Source organism: Lissotriton helveticus, chromosome 4_1 (assembly GCF_964261635.1).
Source record: "Lissotriton helveticus chromosome 4_1, aLisHel1.1, whole genome shotgun sequence".
NCBI classification, from domain to species: Eukaryota; Metazoa; Chordata; class Amphibia; order Caudata; family Salamandridae; genus Lissotriton; species Lissotriton helveticus.
The window spans coordinates 1,837,634,735-1,837,655,662 of NC_136063.1; the positions used below are offsets into that span (position 1 = coordinate 1,837,634,735).

The 20,928-nt window shown below is 47.3% G+C and overlaps 1 protein-coding gene across 6 annotated transcripts in view; it reads left to right on the forward strand.

Annotated features, from left to right (window-relative positions):
• Positions 1–20,928, forward strand: part of HDX (highly divergent homeobox) — a 345,086-nt gene that overhangs the window by 139,465 nt on the left and 184,693 nt on the right. For all 6 annotated transcript variants that reach the window (XM_078688482.1, XM_078688487.1, XM_078688486.1 and 3 more), the window contains 2 exons: positions 382–435; positions 9,332–9,478. In XM_078688482.1, coding sequence (XP_078544608.1) covers positions 382–435; positions 9,332–9,478 — 201 coding nt within the window. The remainder of the gene's footprint in view (positions 1–381; positions 436–9,331; positions 9,479–20,928) is intronic.

A 20,928-nucleotide genomic window follows, 5' to 3' on the forward strand; every position in this document is an offset into this window, starting at 1 on the left:
ATTGTAATTTTTACATGCTTTTATTTGCTCTCACTTAATGAATCATATACGTTTTGTGAAGCATTGGTGGCAAGCTCTTTCCAGCATGTTTGAAAGTATGTAAAGCTGTACTTACAAATGTTTTGTAAACAAAACATAACTGTTGTTTGTGATCCTGAGATGAATGCCTGAACTATTTGTATAGCCTGCTCTAACGGTACCTTTTTCCTTATTTGATAATTAAGAATAAGCGAACTTCTAGAGAAAAAAGTGTAGTACAGTACATAAAGATTACGGAGATTAACTTTGTCCTAAAAATGTGCAGGAGTTACATTTTCATTGACCAGATTCAGTTTTTTTCTCAGTTGAACGATGGTGCTAATAATTGTTTTATTTCTACAGATTTCAGGAAACTTTTCTGTGCCTTGGATCACAGAGTGTTCTAGAAAAAGAACAGTGAGTACAGTAGTTACAGTTTCATAAATAGCATTTCATGTTTTCAGTTTACTTTGACACCTTGGTAAATGCAGGAGAAGCATTGGCTGCATTTTATTGAGTGTTCATTCAAATATATATTTTACACACAATAGGCAAACATTCGAGTTCATGCCTTCTCTGTCTTTTTCGTCTATTTCTGTTACTTCAGATTTCTAATTAGTTGGATGCCTATGATGCCAGAATATTACAGACAACCCCAGGCTCCCAAGATTTTGCAGCCGGTGATAGCAAATTGTGCTGCAAAATTAGCAATCCCAGGCTACAAAATGTGCTATATTTTGGCGGCAGGCAGTTCACATGCCTGTCACACAAATACTCTGCGGTCCTTGGTCTGTTCACTACTGGACACTCCGACAAGTCAGTCAGTGACCTGGCAATTGTCCAGTTGCACTGCGCCTCGGAACAGCTGGGTGTTTGATGCCAGAGATTGCATTTCTAAATTTGATAAAGCTCCACTCTATGGTTTCCGACAACCACTATTCCACAGGTGAACAGCAGGAGACTATGAAGTAGGGGGCAATGGAGGTTAGGATGGGGGGGGGGGAGCTGTTAGGGGAGGAGTGTTTCGGGAGAGAGGAAGGAGACTTAGGGCAGGAGGGGGAAGTGTAGAGGATAACATTGGGGGTTAAGGCCAGATCTGCTGACTGGAAAACCAAATATGAGTCCTGGCATCCACTCAACAGCCTTTGATTCTGGGTAAATCAGTAAATTCAACCATGCCTAAAAAACACAAACGTACATTATGTTATGTCAAGTAAAGCAATCCAAAACTGCTGGTTAATTTTGCACTATATATTACACAAAAAAAAGACTCAATGGGTGTGTGGAGGGAGGGGGCCTGGCAAGACAGCTAGGTTAGCAGAGAGCCAGGGGCAAGAGAAGGGCCCTGTGCATTTTTAAGTAATTAACATGTTAACAGGCAGGTGACAAAGGAAGCTAACACCTCTGCCGGATCAACCTCAGCGCAGAGCCAACAAAAAGAGGATCAATATCAATGTTTTTTCTTTTTTTAAATGAATATTTTTTGTATTTTGCTGGCACTTTGCTAATCACAAAATTGCAATATCCTTGGGGGGGGGGGGTTCGGAATATAACCCAAGAACACGTTTAGTGTCAAATCCTATATAATAGTAGTGGCATACAGAGTGCTCTTGCAGATGCCTACCTTGGCACTTATTCCCTGATATGATCGAAATGCAAATAGGAGTGCTTTCGGGTTTAAACGACGGATTATCAAATCGGAAGGCAAGGGCTTTAATTCGCTGTGTCTCTGAGTGAAATCCATAGCCCAGAGACCGAGAAACCAACGACCAGTGACCAGCCATACTGGAGCGTCCTCACGGGTATGGTAATGGGGGCGTATCAGGAGCAACTGGGCTGAGCGGGATGCAAGAGAGACACCGATTCAAACGCCAACAGTAAGTGGAACACATGCACCCAGGCGGCTTCACCCTTTGCATAATGCCGGCACTGAGAGCGGATAGAAGCGAGAAGAGAGAGCCTCTGTAACCCGCGCGCTCACGGCGGCAAAAACCTATGTAATGGCCGCAGTGATCTGATGAGGAAAAGCGTTGAACTTGTATTCTGAGGTCAGAGCTCAGAATCAGGGCACTCATGATTCTTGCTTGCACACTGTGACAGAGGCACATAGAATCACCCTGAAACCAGCGTGTCCGCAGAGTCAAGGTCACACGTAATGGCGGCGGCGGCCAGATGTATGTAATCAGACGCCCGGAACCAGATTGAAAACGCCGTTTTTGCACCTACTTCTAATCAGCCTCTGAATTAAAGCCTGTCGGTACTAAAACAGAAGCACATAGAATCACCCTGAAACCAGCGCGATCACAGAGGTAAGGACGCACATAATGGCGGCGGCGACCGTGTACATGTAAATCGGACATCCAGAATCGGATTGTAAACACCGTTTTTGTGCCTGCTCCTGCTCAGCCACTGTCATAAAGCCTGTTAGTAATATATTTGATCCCATGCTAGGAGCAGCATTTAATTAGCATTGAAAGTTATACACACAGAGGATTTTCTAGTTTCTCCAGATAGAGCGTGGGGACAAAATGGCGGCTGCACTGTCAGGAGCATGTGTTTGTAATTAAGCTAACGTGGTCATATGAACGCCCTCTGGATCAGCAATTAAAGACGGATGGTTAACGATGACAGTGATGAGTGCACTGACTTATGTATTGGAGGTCTACAGAGCCAAGTAACAAAGAAGTAGTGAGCTGATAGAACAGCATTGGGAGCATCAGAAAAGCAGCAAAAAGGGCTCTTACGACTTCGATGTCTTGTGTGAGATGCCGGCTGATACGGCGCCAGAGAAGGTACACCGTGCGCTAGTGGAATGATGGACAGTCTATATTAGAGGCAAGCAAAACACCTTGGGCTGGCTGGGGTGCTTCATGATATAACAAGTGACTATGACGCAGCTGGCGACGATGGTATGAAATTGACGCTCGGATATGGGCGATTGAAATAAGCTAAATCATGCTAAAGGTAGTCAGTGCACACTACATGCCTAATTGAAACCCAATCATTTTCACGGTCCCAGCACTGGTCTCTGATCAAGGCAACATACAACGCAACGCAACGCAGATCGCCTGCGAATACTGACACCCAACCGTGTACTCCCACAATTCCAAAAGCGAGACAAGCGCCAGTTGACGAAATCAATACCCGATAACAAAGATCCCATTTCGTCACCTTAGGCATCATGGGTGAAAAGGTAGAGAAGAATCTCAAAAGACTCAAGGCAGATCCACCAGCGCCAGTGTCGCCTAATAAAGGGAAGAAAGACATTAATGAAACGATGGACATGATTTTAAACAAACTGGCAGAAGTACATGAAGTGGCCAAGTCCACAAAAGAGGAAATCACGGCCATAAGACAAGATATTCGGGATACCAACTCTAGACTATCTGAGTCTGAGTCGAGAATAAGTCAACTAGAGGACTCTGAAAAGGAAGTTTGTAGGTCCCTCAAACATCTCACAATGTCTTCAGATCATACGTCGAGGAGGCTATCGGAGTTGGAAGACCGTAACCATAGGGGAAATCTACGCATTTTTGGAATTCCAGAGGGCTCAGAGGAGTCATATGGATCCTGCATCGCTTTCCTGGAAGAATGGTTTGCAAAAGCTACCAACCTCAACTTCCGCCAGCCACTGGAGTTTGATAGGGCCCGCAGGGTTCCAGGCAGAATTACTCCGAATCAAAGAGGTCCGAGACCAATCATCTGTAAACCCTTAAGGTTCCAACAAGTTGAACAAATTCTGGATTTTGTGCGGAAGAATAATCATATCCTATGGAAGACGACTAAGGTATACATATCACAAGACTATAGCAAAGAAACAGTGGACACTAGGAAGGCCTTCCTTGCACTCAGACCAAGGCTACGCACACTGGGGTACCAATTTGGATTTGTGGGGCCCGCAAAATACAGAGTGGTCATCAAAGGCTCTCCACAGATATTCTCTGACCCAACAAGGCTGAAGAGTCTCCTGGATGGCCAGGACGAGAATAACATGGACACGTCGGCTGCATCGGCACCTGATCCATCATAGTATCCATACACAGTTTTTGCATTATGCATTGTACTTGATTATTTTCTGTCCCACCGTTATCGTATGACTATAGGAATGTCGGATGTTCTACTTTATCTACCTGATATACCTTAACTAGTTGGATTCAAATTGATTGTTCTCTGCTAGTCACTGTTGTGATAGACTTGTGCCTTTATTTACTCTATTTGATAGGGCAATAGCCCATAGTAACTCTTCCATTGCCACATGATGACTACAACAAAGTTTGTCTCTTGACATAGTTCTCGCAATCCAAGCACAATTGATGGGTATATGTATGTTTATGGACATATGGATGTTGAGGATGTTATGTGCCCTAATGCTTCTGTAGGTTAGTCAGGTTCAGGTTCAAATGCACCTAAATGCTTTTGTAAGCTAGTCAAGTTCAGGTTCAGAACTTAGATATCTTTGTCTATGCCAAGGGAGGGACGCCGTTTTCCCTCGTCACCATGCCTGCTAGACTAAAGATTGGTGGGGTGGGTGGGTTGGGGAAGGTTGGGGTAGGGGGGTAGGAGGGTGGGGGGAGGGGAGGGGGTTTCATTTCTGTTTTGTCGGTTTTGTTTATTTTACACACAGCTGCTACTATTTGCTGTCTAGGTGGGTCTGTCACTGTACTGATTCTCAAGAATGCCACAGCAAAAACACGATGGAGTTCACACACAGTATTGTGGAAGATAATATCGACATGGGATGTTGAAGACCCTTATTGGCATGGGCACTGGCATGGGATGTTGAAGACCCTTACTCACGTATGTCTACTTATGGGGTTTGTAAATTATGTAGGGAATGTGATATTTCTAGATGGTGCACTCCACAATTAGTACACCGCTTGGTGTGTCCACTGTGGACAAAATCAAAAAAACTCTCCCTGAATGTCAAGGGCCTGAACCAGCCAATCAAGAAACAAAAGATATTGGATTATCTGCGCAGGCAGAGGGGGGACATTGTCCTTCTGAAAGAAACTAAAATTGATGCTAAGCAGTTTTATACACTAAAGAATAAATACTACTCTGAGGTTGTGGGATCTGAGGCAGTGGGGAAAAAAACGGAGTTCTAACGTTAATAGCGAAAAAGTCAAATGTTGAACTGGTCTCATCTACAGCAGATAATAAGGGGAGGTGGGTTACAGCTAGGCTAACAAAAGACAACACGGAATTCTATGTCACAAATGTATATGCCCCAAACACCAGCGACCTACATTTCTGGTCGGACCTAGCTAAACAGATTGGAACCATTCCAGACTCAGCAGTACACATACTGGCCGGAGACTTTAATCTCCCCATGGATCCTACCCTCGATAGAGACTCCAGGTGTGCCTTCCGGCCAAATAAATCCCACAAAGCCTTCACTAACCTATGCGACCGCTTTCACCTTGTTGACTCGTGGGGATTACAAAATCCCACAGGTAGGGAATACACATTCTATTCCTCCCCGCACGACTCTTATTCTCGTATTGACTACCTCCTTATCACACAGAATGGCATTCCAAGAATAGAAGACACGTCAATAGAGCCGAGAGTCATGTCGGACCATTCTTGCATCTCCCTATCTATCACCAATGTGAAACCCTCTTCCCGACAATCGTCCTTGCGGTTAAATGAAGAGATACTGGAAAAGGAGCAACACCGGGCTGCTATCCAGTCTGCTATTGAATCGTATCTAGAACTTAATAAACAGGGGGACACTTCTGAACTCATCCGCTGGGAGACCCTAAAAAGCACTATTAGGGGGTATGTATTAAGATTCGGTCAGCAATGAATACAGATCATAATAAGACATTAGAAACTCTAGAACGTGAAATATTGATCTTAGAAAATAAACATCAGACAGACAGGGATGGCTCAACGTTGAATGCACTGGCTAACAAAAAGTATGAATATAATAAGATCGTGAGCGAAAGGGCTGGGGTGTGGTTGGACAGAAGAAGGAGGTTTAAACTTTGTGAATCAAATAAAGCAGGTAAGCGCTTGGCCGCATACTTGAAATTTAAAGTACAGAAGAACACAATTAATACCATTAAAGATGCCTCAGGGGTCGCCCACTCAGAGCCAGATAAGATTGCGGAGGTATTCAAAGACTTTTATGAAGCTTTATATGCCAAAAGTAAATCGGTAGAAGAGAATAAAATTCAAGACTATTTAAACGAATGTGAACTTCCAATACTCTCCTCAGAAGAGCAACTAATCCTTAACGCACCGATCGAGGCCATTGAAATTGAGAAAGCGATCAAATCACTAAAGAGCGGGAAGGCTCCTGGCCCCGACGGGTTCTCGGCTAGATTCTATAAAGCCTTTTCTTCCCTTCTGGTTGAACCTCTTCTCCACCTCTTCCAGGAAATAAATGACACCGGGGAACTCAAAGGCACGCTTTCTGAAGCCATAATTGCAAAGAAGGTAAAGATCCTTCTCTCCCAAAAAACTATAGGCCCATTTCCCTCATTAATCTTGACTGTAAAATCTTAGCCATGATCCTCTCTACTAGCCTTCCGCAAGTCCTCCCTAAACTAATTCACACCTCTCAAGCAGGTTTCTTAAAAAACAGACTGTCCAGCGACAATACCAGGGTATTGGCACATGTCCTGGAAAAGGCGAAACTCCTTGACACCCCCACAGCGGCAATAACCCTGGACGCTGAAAAGGCTTTTGAGAAAGTCGACTGGACTTTCCTGGAGGCAGTCCTAAATAAATTCAATCTGGGGGAAACATTCAAGAAACTAGTAATCTCCCTTTATTTCTGTCCCACGGCGAAGGTAAGGGCAGGTGGCTCTTTCTCCTCCTCCTTCCATTTACAACAGGGGACGAGACAAGGGTGCCCACTCTCCCCCTCCTTGTTTCTGTTGGCGATTGAACCATTCCTATATCACTTAAGAAATAATGACGTCATAGCTGGTATCCCATTTCAGGGCTGTAATATAAAACTTACCGCTTATGCGGATGATGTGTTGGTTGTGTCGGAGAGAGTGGGTGAGGCCATACCTGCACTTATGTCAACCATTGATGAGTTCTCTCGGGTCTCGGGATACAAATTGAACAAAGACAAAACGGAGGTCAAATTACTTAACAACATAGGCGGCAGAGATATCATTGGGGACTCTGGTCTCACTTGGCAGCACACTGCTTCAAATATCTAGGACTAGATTTTGACAAAGAACTACTCTCCACATTAAAAATCAATGACAAATTAATCCTAAAAAAGATCTCCACCTTACTGGACGGATGGTCACCCAAATATCTTTCATGGTGGGGTAGGGCAGAAACCCTTAAAATGATGACCACGCCGTTGGTGAATTACTTGGCCAGCATGTTACCAATGACATTCACTGATGAGTTCTTTACCAAAGTAGACAAACTGTATGGTAATTTCCTGTGGCAGGGTAAGAAAGCCAGGATATCACTGAAAAAGCTACAGCTAGCTAAAGAAAAGGGCGGCCTGGGGCTTCCCTCTTTTAGGAATTACCAGACAGCATTCCTTTGCAAACAGGGGGCACAGTGGCTGATTGATACCCCATCTTATGTCCCACTGTGGATAAATATTGAAAAATCTATCATCGAAAACTCGCCACTACCGACTCTGCTTACCATGGACCTCTCTCATTTGCCTCACTCCAAATACATTATGTTGAACACCAGGCGCGCTCTCTTAAGACTAGACCAGGCCCACAAATCAGACCTAAAAATTAAGAAATCCACGATGATGGCCCTATGGCGGAACCCTTACTTTAAAATTGAAGGCAAAACCGTCTACTGGGAATCTTGGTTCAAGAAGGGCATTAATATGGTGAAAGATCTTTAGGATGGGACACAACCCCTACCCTTCTCCACACTCCAGGTTATACATGACTTAACACCCATTGACTTTTACGACTTTCTGAAACTGAAGGCCAGCATATCAGCACGCTGCCTTCCTCCCCACACACCCTGGCTCATGATCCACATGCCACGTCTCCTAGCGGCTGGTCACTTTGTATCTAAAGTGTACAAGCAACTCCTCCCTCTATCTAGGAAATCACATAGACAAGTTGAACTCAAATGGGAAACAGAACCCAACTCCACGGGCATTGCGCTTGACTGGGACACAATTCATAGGACTGCCTTCTCTAATAAGGTATCCCCAATCCTTTCCCAGACAAAATACATGTTACTGAATAGGACATTCTGGACCCCGGATAGACTATTTAAATGCCAATTGCGAGATAGCCCCACTTGCTGGAATTGCCAGTCTGGAATTGGCGATCTAGCCCATATGCTTTTCCACTGCCCCTACCTACAAACCTACTGGGGGAAAATCTTTGATTGTATACACCATGTTTTCAAGTTGCAACCTGTGAGGGAATTTGTATATCTCATATTGGGGGCCCTTGAACCGAACTTGCCAAACGCACAAGATCGCCAGCTACTAGACTTGATGCTCACACTGGCGTGTAAGGTGGTTTTATGTAAATGGAAAAACGCGTCAGAGGTTTGCTTTAAAATCTGGCAGGACTGGCTATCCTTTCTGAGAGGAGCTGATAATCCGGCGGTGCATTCTTCCCCTTGGCGATCCTCCAACAAGAGACTCTGGAAATCACTTGACACGTCTACCTTTCATTTTGATCCCCCGTGATATACCACTTAATGCTGTAACCTTACACGGCGCTCTTGTATGCCATGCTTTGTTTCAATGTGGATGAGAAACCTCGTGTATGACCCACTTACTATTTTGTCTCATTTACATGTTACGGACCCCTGTGCCTGATCTAACCGATGACAGCTTATATCTGCATGTAACTGTACATCTATTTATCTATTTTGTTTATTCGACTCCATATAGTTTTGCCTCCGGGCATCAACAGATATTTGTATTTTAGACTTATTTCAGTATTGTATTGTATTGTTGTCGAACAGCACGCTTGATTTAATCCTTGTATTTGATGCCTTATTGTATGTCATTTCTTTTTCTTCAATAAAAACGATATAAATAAAAAAAAAAGAATGTATTCCTTCTCCAGCATCTCTTAATAATTGACAGATTTTCAGGAACCTCCTTTTACAAAGTCCTTGAGTGTGATAACTGAAGTAGTGTATGATATGTTTAAGAAACAAGGTCATCATGGATGTAAGGCATAATGAAGGGCTTATGGTAATTGATAGTACTGAATTGCTTCTTCCTGCATTTGCTGAAAACTTTGTGACCAAACCGAAACTAAAATAGACCGAGTAAGTCTGTGACACCAGTTTGTGTGTATCTAGCACAAGTATTAAGTTGTTGCTTCTTGTTCTTTTACAGCTGCAAGATCGCACTCAATTTAGTCACCGTGATTTAGCCACTCTCAAGAAATACTGGGACAACGGAATGACAAGTCTGGGCTCTGTGTGTAGAGAGAAAATAGAAGTTGTTGCCGCAGAGTTAAACGTGGACTGTGAAATCGTGCGGGTAAGGTTTACAACAGTGATCTGCTTTTGAGTATCTCAAGTATTTACCTTGTATAGGATCGCTTTGTAAATGATTTCTGGTACACAGTTTTTAGGTCTCGCTGAGCCAGCGCGCATGCGCTGTCAGCGAGACATTTAGTAGCTGCTTCAAAAAGCGCTACCTTGTCGGCCACCAGCTTGCTAGAATGCGCACAAGCGTGTGCGACGTGCACAGCACTTTTTTCAGGCGCAAGCGTGCGCACAACTCACGTTTTAATTTTTTTAAATGATTTTTTTCAGTGTCCGCACGGCCAATGCTTTTTTTTTTAAGCATTGGCCACGCGCGCACACAACTCCCGCCTCTCCCCCACCTCGCGCGCGGCCAATGCTTGTCTCTCTTCGGTTGTCCTTATGTGCTAAGTCGAAGTCCAAGAACCAATGGCGACAGTTTATAATTGATATTTCCATGTAATGAGGAACAGCAGGGCTCACAGGCCGGAGAGGCGCCGTCCTGCCCTGTACCGCTGTAGACATTCACTCATAAAGTTCACCAGTGCCAGGGGTACTGAGGGCATTCGAGCTGGCACCTTCTCGGGTTTCTGGATGTGGCTGCATTGTGCCTTTAATGGGTCGGGAGAGAGTGTGTGCGTGCTGTCTGCTTAGAGACAACCGATGACGTCAGATAGCTTTGGTGCCTTTTGAGTTCTGAGGGTGTACACACTCCTGGGCACCGAGGGTATGTCGCCCATGGACATGTGACATCATCATTGCGTAACACCATTGGTATGCGGCTCGAGATGATGTTGTAGTTAGGAGTGTAGCTGCTAATAATTCAGTAGGTGCAGAAGCATGGGGGCACGAATGTGGCGGAGGGGGGTGGTGATAACTGTCAACCAATCAAGGCTCTATTTTACTAACAAGCCAGGAATGGCCTGTATACCTCACTTGCACTTAGGTAGGTGGCTCCCTTGCTGCGTCACTGGTTGTAATGTATGCCTGTAGCATTCTGTCAGCAATGTTAGTGTGCACAGCTGACTGCTATATTGTGGCACTGTACGAGGAATGGTAACGTATTATTTCCAAATAGTGCTGCTTGCATAGTTTCCTCTTCGTAGCGCTCTAACAACGGGCGTTTCATTAGTCATTTCTGGGCTTTTTCAGTATACGTAATAAAAGGAGAAGGGAGACTACGTGGAACCTACGCATGTATTCTGCAAAGTGCAAAACCTCCTTAGGGAATCAAGAAGATACAAAACCCTTAAAATGACAACACAATATCTTTTCCGTTTTTTGAGCAAGTACTTTTGTAGAGTGGCAGAAGCAGTTGGCAAATGCTAACGCTCAGAGGAGAGGGCCATGAAATGTTGGCCTTTGGCTAAGGAGGAATTCTTGAAGGGTGAGCTAGCCACTGGTGTCTACATTACGATCCTGTACAGAAGTTATGGTGAACCAGGTGTGGCACTTTTTGGGATATTGCGTTTTGGATTGGCTGTCCTATGTTAATAGTGACTGTACAAAAACACTATGGTTGCCCACTCTCACGTCAGTTTAGAAGTACATTAGGGAAGCTGCCTATCTCCCTCACACCGGAAGCTCCTAGTAAGGAGGCATGTATTTATGTTTTCCCAAACATGCTTGCATCACATCTTGTAAGAACATGTTTTGCATGTTTGCACCTGGTTAATTCAGCTGCTGTCTGTGTCTGTAATATTAGAGGCTAGGCCTACTCCTCAGGAGGCCCCCGGCATAGGGCCTTTTGTAAAAGGCAGACACATTGTGTGACATTTGGGGGGCCTCTCATCACATTGTGCATTCATGTGGCCTCATCATTTTGCATTACGCTACTTTGAAACCCTTCCCCTTGACTCCAGCAACAGGGACTTTACATTGTATTTTGATCTAGAAGGCTGAGGAACTTGTTTAATTATAGTTTAGCAATTTTTTGCAGTTTTTTTTGCAGCAACTCTAGTTTTGCTTGCGAGGTGCGGTTAATATTTTAGGGGGGAAAAAAACAAGTTGATGAGTTTCTTCCGGAAGGTCTTTCTGAGCCCATGCCTTTCTTTAACATTGCTGTATGATGCTATACTAAAGACCGTGTTGCATGTTTCCTTTGTGTATACCAAACGGATACATACTATCCCACTCTCACGTCTGCCAGATCTATTGGCCATCTGACAGGTGTTCCCGATGAATCGCTTCTGGGTTTGGGTGGCAATCTGGGAGAGATGGAGATCAGAGTCTTCTGGTCTATAGCAGAGTCCCGTCTCCATATCAACCTCCTGTTACGGAGGGTCATCTGAGGGATGTTGAAAGCGTTACTGTCGTCCTTCAAAGGAAGGCTGGTGCAGGCGGTTATGGACAACATCAGTGTCATGTGGTATTGCAATAAACAGGGCGGTGTGGGCTGTGCATAGACTTTGTAGCGGTTTGTTATGTTAGTGGCAGCTGGGTGGAAGATGAGCGTTGGTTGTTGAATATATGTTAAAGCACCTTCTGTCCTACTTGTGCTTCCTTGTTCATTTGTATATCCACACAGTAGTGCTTAGTGAACGTGTGCACTGAAGCCCATGTTGCCGCCAGGCATATGTCTTGAATGGGTGTGTTAGCCAGGAAGGCTATCGTTGCTCCTTTCTTCCTAGTAGAGTGGGCCTGCGCCCCTTCTGCTAGTTCTTGGTCTGCTTGCTTGTGGCAGAATAGTATAGTTTGTGCAATCCATCGTGCGATGGTCCCTCCTGATCCTCTTCAGAACTCGGGGTAGGTGTGGCATCAGAAGGAAGGCGTACAGGAGTCCCAAGTTCCACTCTAGGCAGAATGCATCTCTTTGCTGGGCACTTTGGAAACTCCAACATGCAGAACGAATAGTTTCTTACCTGTCGGTGTAGTTTTGCAGCTTGAAGATCTTTCTGGATTCACTATGCTGTGCATTATTCTGCGGTCTAGTGGTTGGGTCCGGAATCGTAGTCTTTTCCTTGTGTTTTTTATTTTTATTCGTAGCCCAGGTGGGCGTCGATGTCCCACCTTTCGGTGTACTTCCTGTGACGTCGGTATGCTTCCACGAAAGCTCCCACCTTGGGGCGCCATCTATAGATTCTTTTTTCTGCCGTTGGGTCTGGATCGTTCCCGAAAGGGCTCCAGAGTTTTGGAGAAAGAAGACGCAGAAAAGATGATTTTTGCACGAAAAGGATTGAGAAGACAACGAGAAATTACACCATTGAGCAGGACGACGAACAAGAAGGAGAACGCCGAGAACTTCGACCTCCAACAGAGAATGCGCACACAGGGGGCCCCCTGAACACGAGAAATGGACAAAACACCTTTTAAATTCTGCCGTAACTGCCACCACAAATAAGCGCAGAAGGACCAGCACCCGGTTTGTAACCTCTGCCTACCGGTCGACCACGAGAGCAAAGACTGCTACGCCTGCTCTGCCTTCACACTGAAGACTATCCAGGTTAGAGAGCGACAAAGAAGGGCCAACTACAACATGCAAGGCAAGGGCCAACCACCGTCCCTTCGAGACCTGGGGCTCTCGACCGACAAGGAAGACAACGTCACCGGTGAAGACTACACGGTCGTAGAGACCGATAAGAAGACTTCTAAGGAGGTAGGAAACTTGACGGCCCCTAAAGCCCCGACAGACACTTGAAGGTCTGAGCCAGGCTCTTGAAAATCAGAGTCTAAGTCCTCGAAGGGAGCACCGGCGCCGAAAATTTCGACGGCCGCAGCTGCATCCAAGGGCAAACAGCCCAGCGGATCCGTCGACAAGGACTCCCAGGCGGCGAAGACCGGCGAAAAGCCAAGGTCGTCAAAGCACGTCCCCAAAAAGGAACGTTCGGCTTCGAGTGAGAAGGACCCGAATGTCGCTTCGACGTCGACAATAGACCCAAAGCCCGTGTCGACGTATACGTCGAAGAGAACGACTGAACATTTCGACGCCGAGCAGGCCGCCGATATGGAGAGAAAGAACAGACGGCTCGAGGCCGAGATGGATAACATCCTGCAAAGGAAAAATGAGTTCGACGAGAAAATGAAGAAATTCTCAATTCCATCGAAACCGAAGACGCTGGTCGTCGAAATAGATGAGTAGGAGGACTTCGACGGCGAAGGACCGTCGAAAAGCCCAGAGATTCTGGAAAATCCAGAGGAAGAAGCCTTCTACTTCGAGTAGGAGGGCGACGATGATCAGAGAACCATCCTCCGCTCGACATCCTTGGGAACACAGGACCTGGAGTGGACCTCGACACCGAGAGCTCAGAAGAGGCCGTGGACACGTACCCTTCGAGGCCTTCGCCGCCAGATGACATTGGAGTGTACAATATGGTCATCAAGAACGCAGCAACAGCTTTTGGGGTCAAACTCTAAGAGGAAAAGCCAAAAGCAGACTTCCTCTTAGAAACACTGCTCCCCAAGCAAACTAGGAGCCAGTACCTACCCATGCTTGAGAGTGTCATGGCTCAGGGGAAGGAGGCGATCAAGGAGCCGGCAACATGCAGCTCCGTCACTCCCAGGACAGAGAAGAAGTACAAACACTCCTCCAAGGACCCTCGCTACACCCAAGGGTCGGTCACGGCGGACTCCATTCTTGCTGCGACCGCCAGGAAAAGGGCGAATGTGCAAACCACATCTGGGCCACCACCTGACAAGGAAAGCAGGAGGATGGACCTAACAGGAAGAAAGATTGAAAGAAATACTGCAATGCAAATACTGCAATGCACTGGCGCATGGCGAATTCAAATGCACTGCTGAATAGGCACCAATACCAAATTCTGGACGAGATCGGGCAGCTGCTGAAGCACCTCCCTGACGAGTACCAGCAAAGAGCCTCACACCTTGTGGAAGAGGGGAAAAATTTAGCAAATTTGTGCCTCTTAACAGCCTTGGATGGAGCTGACAAGTCCAGCAGACTGATGATGTTGGGCATCACTGAGAGAAGACAAGCCTGGCTCAGGATCTCAGGCTTCAAACCAGAGGTACAACACAACATCCTAAGCACCCCATTCAATGGGGAGACACTGTTTGGGGCACCGGTGGATGAAAAACTCACCCAGCTCAAAATAGAGAACTAAACTGCAAGGTCTATGGGGGCCTTACAATTCAGGGGAGCTAAGAGGGGTACCCCGTCACGGAGACCGAACGGAAGAGGGGGAAACCAACCAGGAACATCGCACCAGACATTCCAACAGTCACACCATGGCGACAGCCAAACACAGCAGAGACACCCAAAACAAACTTGGCACCACCAGCAACCAGCAAAGGGGCCAGTCCTTTCGCGGGAGAGGGAAGAGACGTGGACAAAATAAGAGACGGTGCCAACAGCCCACCTCTAGGTGCCTCCGTCACGCACTACGTGCCCACCCACAAAAACCCTCCCGGGGTGGAGCACAACAAGACCAAAGCAGGGTTACATGGTCAGAACATCGACGAACATGTAACGCCAGTAGTAGGCAGGCTAAGTCATTTCTTCCAGGAGTGGAAGAAGATAACCACAGACAATTGGATACTCAACATTATACAGTTCGGATACTCCATAGAACTGGAAAAGACGCAGCAAAACAGGAAACCAAAAAGGAAGATGAAGTCAGGAATAGAGCTAGAGCTACTTCAAAAGGAAGCGAAGGAACTCCTCGAAAAGGAGGCCATCGAACCAGTACCATACCGAGAAAGGAACAAGGGGGTGTACTCAACCTACTTCCTGGTACCAAAGGTGGACGAAACACTGAGGCCCATCCTAGACCTAAGGTTCCAAAACAAGTTCATAAAAACCCAAAAGTTCAAGATGACGTCTCTACAAGAGGTCATTCCTCAGATAAGAGACGGAGACTTCATGGCAACCATAGACCTCAAAGATGCCTACCTACACATCTTAATGAACAGGCGGCACAAACATCTACTAAGATTTACCATCAACAAAGATCACTACCAGTTGACAGCCCTAGCATTCGGACTAAAATCTGCGCCAAGGGTCTTCACAAAGGGCCTGGAAGCAGTGGCTGTGCACCTAAGGAGGGAAGGGATCCATGTATACCCTTACTTAGACGACTGGCTAATAAGGGCAAGTTCGCACAGGACATGCAAGGAGCACGCACAACGCGTGACAGATACGCTGGTGGACCTGGGATTCTCCATTCACTGGGGGAAATCCTCTATGGAACCAGAACAAGTAAAAATCTTCCTAGGAGCACAGATCAACACCAAACAGAGCAAGGTGTTACCCAGCGAGACACTGGCCCTGCTGAAGGAGACGCGCCTCTACCAGAAGGGGCGAGCTCTGACAGTGAGGACAGCGAGCAAGGTCATGGGTATGATGGCCTCCTGCATACATCTGGTCCCAAATGTATGGCTACACATGAGACCATTCCAGGAATGGCTGCATGAACAATGGTCACAAGCTACAGGAAGTTGGGAAGATCTAGTGGTTGTAACGCACGCAGTACAGGAGGAGATGTTGTGGTGGAACAAGGAAAACATAACAGAGGGGAAACCTTTAACACCACCAACCCCAACGGTGACCATCACCACAGACGCATCCCAGAAGGGATGGGGAGCACACATGAGCAAGTTTAGGTTGAGGGGTCTGTGGACTCCAGCGGATGCGGTCAAACACATCAACTACTTGGAACTAAAGTCAGTGTTCCTCGCCCTGAAAGCCTTCCACACAAAACTGTACAACCAGGGAGTGTTGATCCAAACAGACAACACAACAACAATGTTCTACATCAACAAGCAGGGAGGAACACAGTCAGCCCCACTATCGAACCTAGCACAGGAAATATGGAGATGGGCCATCCCACTAAAAATAGACCGCCTAGCCATACACTTACAAGGGAAAGACAATGTGGAAGCAGACTGGCTCAGCATCCCACGAGTGGGAGCTCAATACCCGGGAATCGCAAAAGCTATTCAGAAGGTGGGGAACACCGACAATAGACCTGTTTGCAACACCCACAATGCAAAATGCAGAAACTGCGCATCCAGGCAGCCAGGGGAAGGATCCCTGGGGAATGCCCTATGGATAAGCTCGTCAAAGACATTTGCCTACGCTTTTCCCCCAATACCCCTGATACACAGAGTACTCAACAAGTGCAGAACCAGCAACATGACCCTGATCCTGGTGGCACCAAAGTGGACCAGGCAGACCTGGTACTCACAGATAATGGAAATGGCACAAGGCGCTCCCCACAAGTTCGGGAAAAGGAAAGACTTACTCTCCATGCAAAACGGAGAAGTACTACACCCAGAACCAGAGAACCTCAGCCTAGCAGCGTGGCTCCTGAAGACATAGAGTTTGCGCACCTGAAATTACCTGCGAGCACCCTACGGGTACTACGAGAGGCAAGGAGACCTAGCACATGAAGGTGCTATGTGGCAAAATGGAAGAGGTTTACTCTATGGTGCAGCAGGAAGAAGCTACACAAAAAGATGACAAGAGAATCAACGGTGCTAAGGTATCTCACGCACCTGCTGAAGGCAAAACTATGTTCATCCTCGCTGAGAGTACACCTAGCAGCGATTGTAGCTTAGATGAGAGGAGAAACAGGGAAGAGTTTCTTTACATCACAGGTAGTAAAGAGATTCCTGGAAGGGGCAAAGAGGATTGCCCCACCAAAGAGAATGCTGCCACCGGCCTGGAACCTTAAGTTAGTCCTAACGGAGCTCATGAAAGATCCTTTTGAGCCCATTCATAAGGCCTCCCTACAAATGCTGACAATGAAAACAGCCTTCTTGGTGGCAATCACCTCGCTGCGCAGGGTGAGCGAACTACAGGCGCTGACGCTGCAAGAACCCTACATCCTAATACACAATGCTAGGGTGGTGATGAGAACTGACCCACACTTTATGCCAATGGTGGTGTCTAGGTTTTTTTTTTTTTTTTTTTTTTTTAAACCTTTATTGTGCACGAAGAAAAGAACAAATACGGGCCCACAACCGTCAGGCCGGCCACGACACTTTGAAGCACAAGTGCAAGCAATGCAGTTCCTCAGCGGCAGCGGATGACATATCTACAATTAATAAACGTTACACTGAATAGAATCATGTCACCGAGGAAAAGGATCGTTGAAGGTTAATTTTAAGTTTTGTTCCCGATCTAAATATAAATCAGTAAAGAATAAGAGATAAGGAGAACTGAGTCCACACATTAGTATCACAACATAGGCAGGTGGCATCATCACTGATAACAACAACGGAAGTTAAGACCTCGAACAGTATGGCGGTACAAAGTAAAACAACAAGATAATTAGCCAGCATTTACGCACTACCTACAGCGCCACCCCCTCCCCACTAACCCCTATCGCGGACCCAGAACAGAAACAGACTAAGAAAGCGCAGAAACATAGAAAAATAAGGCCCATAGAAACTAAATGAAAAATAAATCCCTCCCCCCACCCTACACCAATGCGGAGGCTACGGCCTACCCCCCCTCCCCGGCAGAGTGTCTGTCGCCCATTAAAGAACCCGAAATACAGACCAAGAAAAAAGGAAGAAAAAGAAAAACGGAAAGAAAAAGGAAAGAAAAACCCCTCACACTTGAAATATAGGGAGTAAGAAAAGAATAAACCAATCCACTACTCCCAGAAAAAGGAAGGTGGGGAGGAGCCCACCCAATATCAGATCTCCCGGACTCCCCAGCCCTATATAACCGCTACGCCGTGCAGAACAGTAGATGCGGAAGACATAGATCCAAAAGAGTGGCAGAATCAGTCACACCCAGATCCCAGGCCAGCACAAAATCCGCCCCCCCGTCAGCAAGAGTAGAGAACATGACATAGCAATTACAATCTGAAGTGGGGAAAATCAGCACATTCAACGCAATCAACATAGCAAAATGCGGTGCAGTCTGGGTCCCCCACAGCCGAGCTAGCAAAACAAACGGGGAAAACACCCACAGCCCTGGCCCGAACGACAAAACCCCCCCAGGCATGGCATCACTGAGAAGAGGGCCAAGTCTATATGCTCTCGGTCACCCCGGCCACAAGTAAATCGTCCACCCCGAACACAACAGGACAGCATTAAGCACACGAGAGATTGGGGAAAGTCATCTCACAGAACAGCAACACACAGTGAAGAAGCGCCCCAGCTCGAATCCCAACCCGCCAATCAAGCACATGTCCATAGAGAAAAACGCCCCCTAGCCCTGGCCCGTCCGCAAACGTATCCCAGAACATGGCTCCCTCAGAGGGCCCGCCCCAACTGAAAACAAAGAGACAAAATGGCCGCACTCGACAAAAAGGAGATGTACCTAGACAAAATGGACGCCGCCATTCCCAAACAGCGCCATCAAGCAAAAGGAGCTGCGTATTCAAAGCGTCAGTGCGTTGCAAAGTACAATTTATCAATGTCATCACGGAATAGGCGCAGTCAGCCAGGATAACCAGTTATTGTAGCAGCGGCTCCATGAATGCTGAGGGCGAGGCTGTTGGCTGCCTTAGGGCAAAAGACATCGTAGCAGAGCTGGGGTAGTAAGATCGCAGTCCACAAAACCTTCCACCCTGAACACCCCGTACATTAGCAAATAGCAACACTAATACAGGCGGAGAAAGTCATCACGCAGTGTGCGCTCGAAGCATGTACAAAACAGTCCCAATCCCGTTCTCGCCAGCCAGGTAGTCGATGGCAAAGAAAAGCAGCCTAGCCCTGTCCCAATCGTGGATGCAACCCTGAATACAGTCCCCCAGGGAAACCCATCCCCTCGGACACAAAGAGGCAATATGGCCGGCGAGAAAAAGGAGATGGCTCAGGAGCGCAAAATGGCCGTCGACAATTACCAGGAAGTCCTTTGTCCACCATGCCAAGGTCCACCGGGGCACCCAGAGAGCACAGGCTCCGCAGGGGAGAGGTCGAAGGCCACAAGGAAAGAGCCATCGAGGGGGCCAAAGGCTGCGGTGCCGGCTCTCGAGTCAATAGCAATTTTGAAGGCAACAATGAGGCAGACCCCGGAGGAGGGGGAAACAAAGTATCACAGGCGGGTCTGGCAGACGGCCGGTCGCGGGCGCCGGTAGATTCAGGAACAGGCATATCCTCGATGTAGGCAGGAAGAAACACTGTATCCCCAGAGAGCGGCAAAGGAGAGTCCAAGCCGTGTTGGGAACCGACATCGCGCTTCCGTCCCAGATCGGACACCATTTTATCGAGTTGCTCACCCAATATGTAGAAACCATTGCGCATCGCCAACCGAAAGTCACTCAGGGCGGCCAGAATAGAGCCACATGACGGCAATGGCTGCAGCCCCCCCGTCTCAGTACCCCAAGAAGACGTATGTGAGCGGGTCCACAGCGCAGGCAGGGTGCCACAGTCCACGGGCAGGGATGGGCGATCTCCCCCAGGCCACGAGTCTTCAGACAAAGCCATGGCGCCGACAATCATGTGGGGTAGCCGGGGCAGGAGGCGGCACAAACAAGCGCAAGTCCAGGTCTCCAAAGCCACCAGGATCGACTTCAATCGAGCGCCCGTCACTTAGAGCCGCCGCGCTAAAGACTGAACGGTGGGACAAAGAAACAGGCAGTGCAGGCCGAACAGGGAGGGTCGAGTTACTCATGCCGCGCACATCCAGCTCCAAACAGAGACCTTGCACCTTCGGAGCGTCTCATCCCAACAAGCACGTTTCAGGCTCAGCTTGCGATAAATCGCGGCAGACAGCGTAGTCAGGACCGCGTCCCGTGAGAACGGCACCCCTTCCAAGTCCTCGGCGCAACGCCACCAAACCTCCGAGGTCCGTTGATGAGCGGCAGTGTAGGCGAGGGTCCAGGGCTGCGGACAACCCCTCAATTATCTCCGGCCACCGGGCAGGCTGAGATCTCGGGGAAACACGGAAATAATCAGCACAACATAAACGTTCCGCCGCCAAAATCCACCAGGATAGAAAGCAGGATGTCGAAGTGGGGCTCAATGGCTGGTGGAGCCGGGAGCCTACACGTCTGCTCCGGTCGCCATCTTGGCTCCTCCCTCCCGGTGTCTAGGTTTTTCATCAACCAGACGGTACAAATACCAAGCTTCTTTCAGAAACCGACCACAAGCGCAGATAGGGCACTGCACACTCTGGACGTTGGAAGGGTGGTAATGCACTACATAGAAAGAACCAAGGAGCACAGAAAAACAAAACAGTTCTTTGTGTTCTTCGCAAACCAGTTTCCTGGGTAAACCAGTAACAAAGGGAACCATCGCACGATAGATTGTACAAACGATACAATTCTGCCACAAGCAAGCAGACCAAGAACTAGCAGAAGGGGCGGAGGCCCACTCTACTAAGAAGAAAGGAGCAACGATAGCCTTCCTGGCTAACACACTCATTCAAGACATATGCCTGGCGGCAACATAGGCTTCAGTGCACACGTTCACTAAGCACTCCTGTGTGGATATACAAATGAACATGGAAGCACAAGTAGGACAGAAGGTGCTTCAACATATATTCAACAACCAACGCTTATCTTCCACCCAGCCGCCACAAACATAACAAACCGCTACAAAGTCTATGCA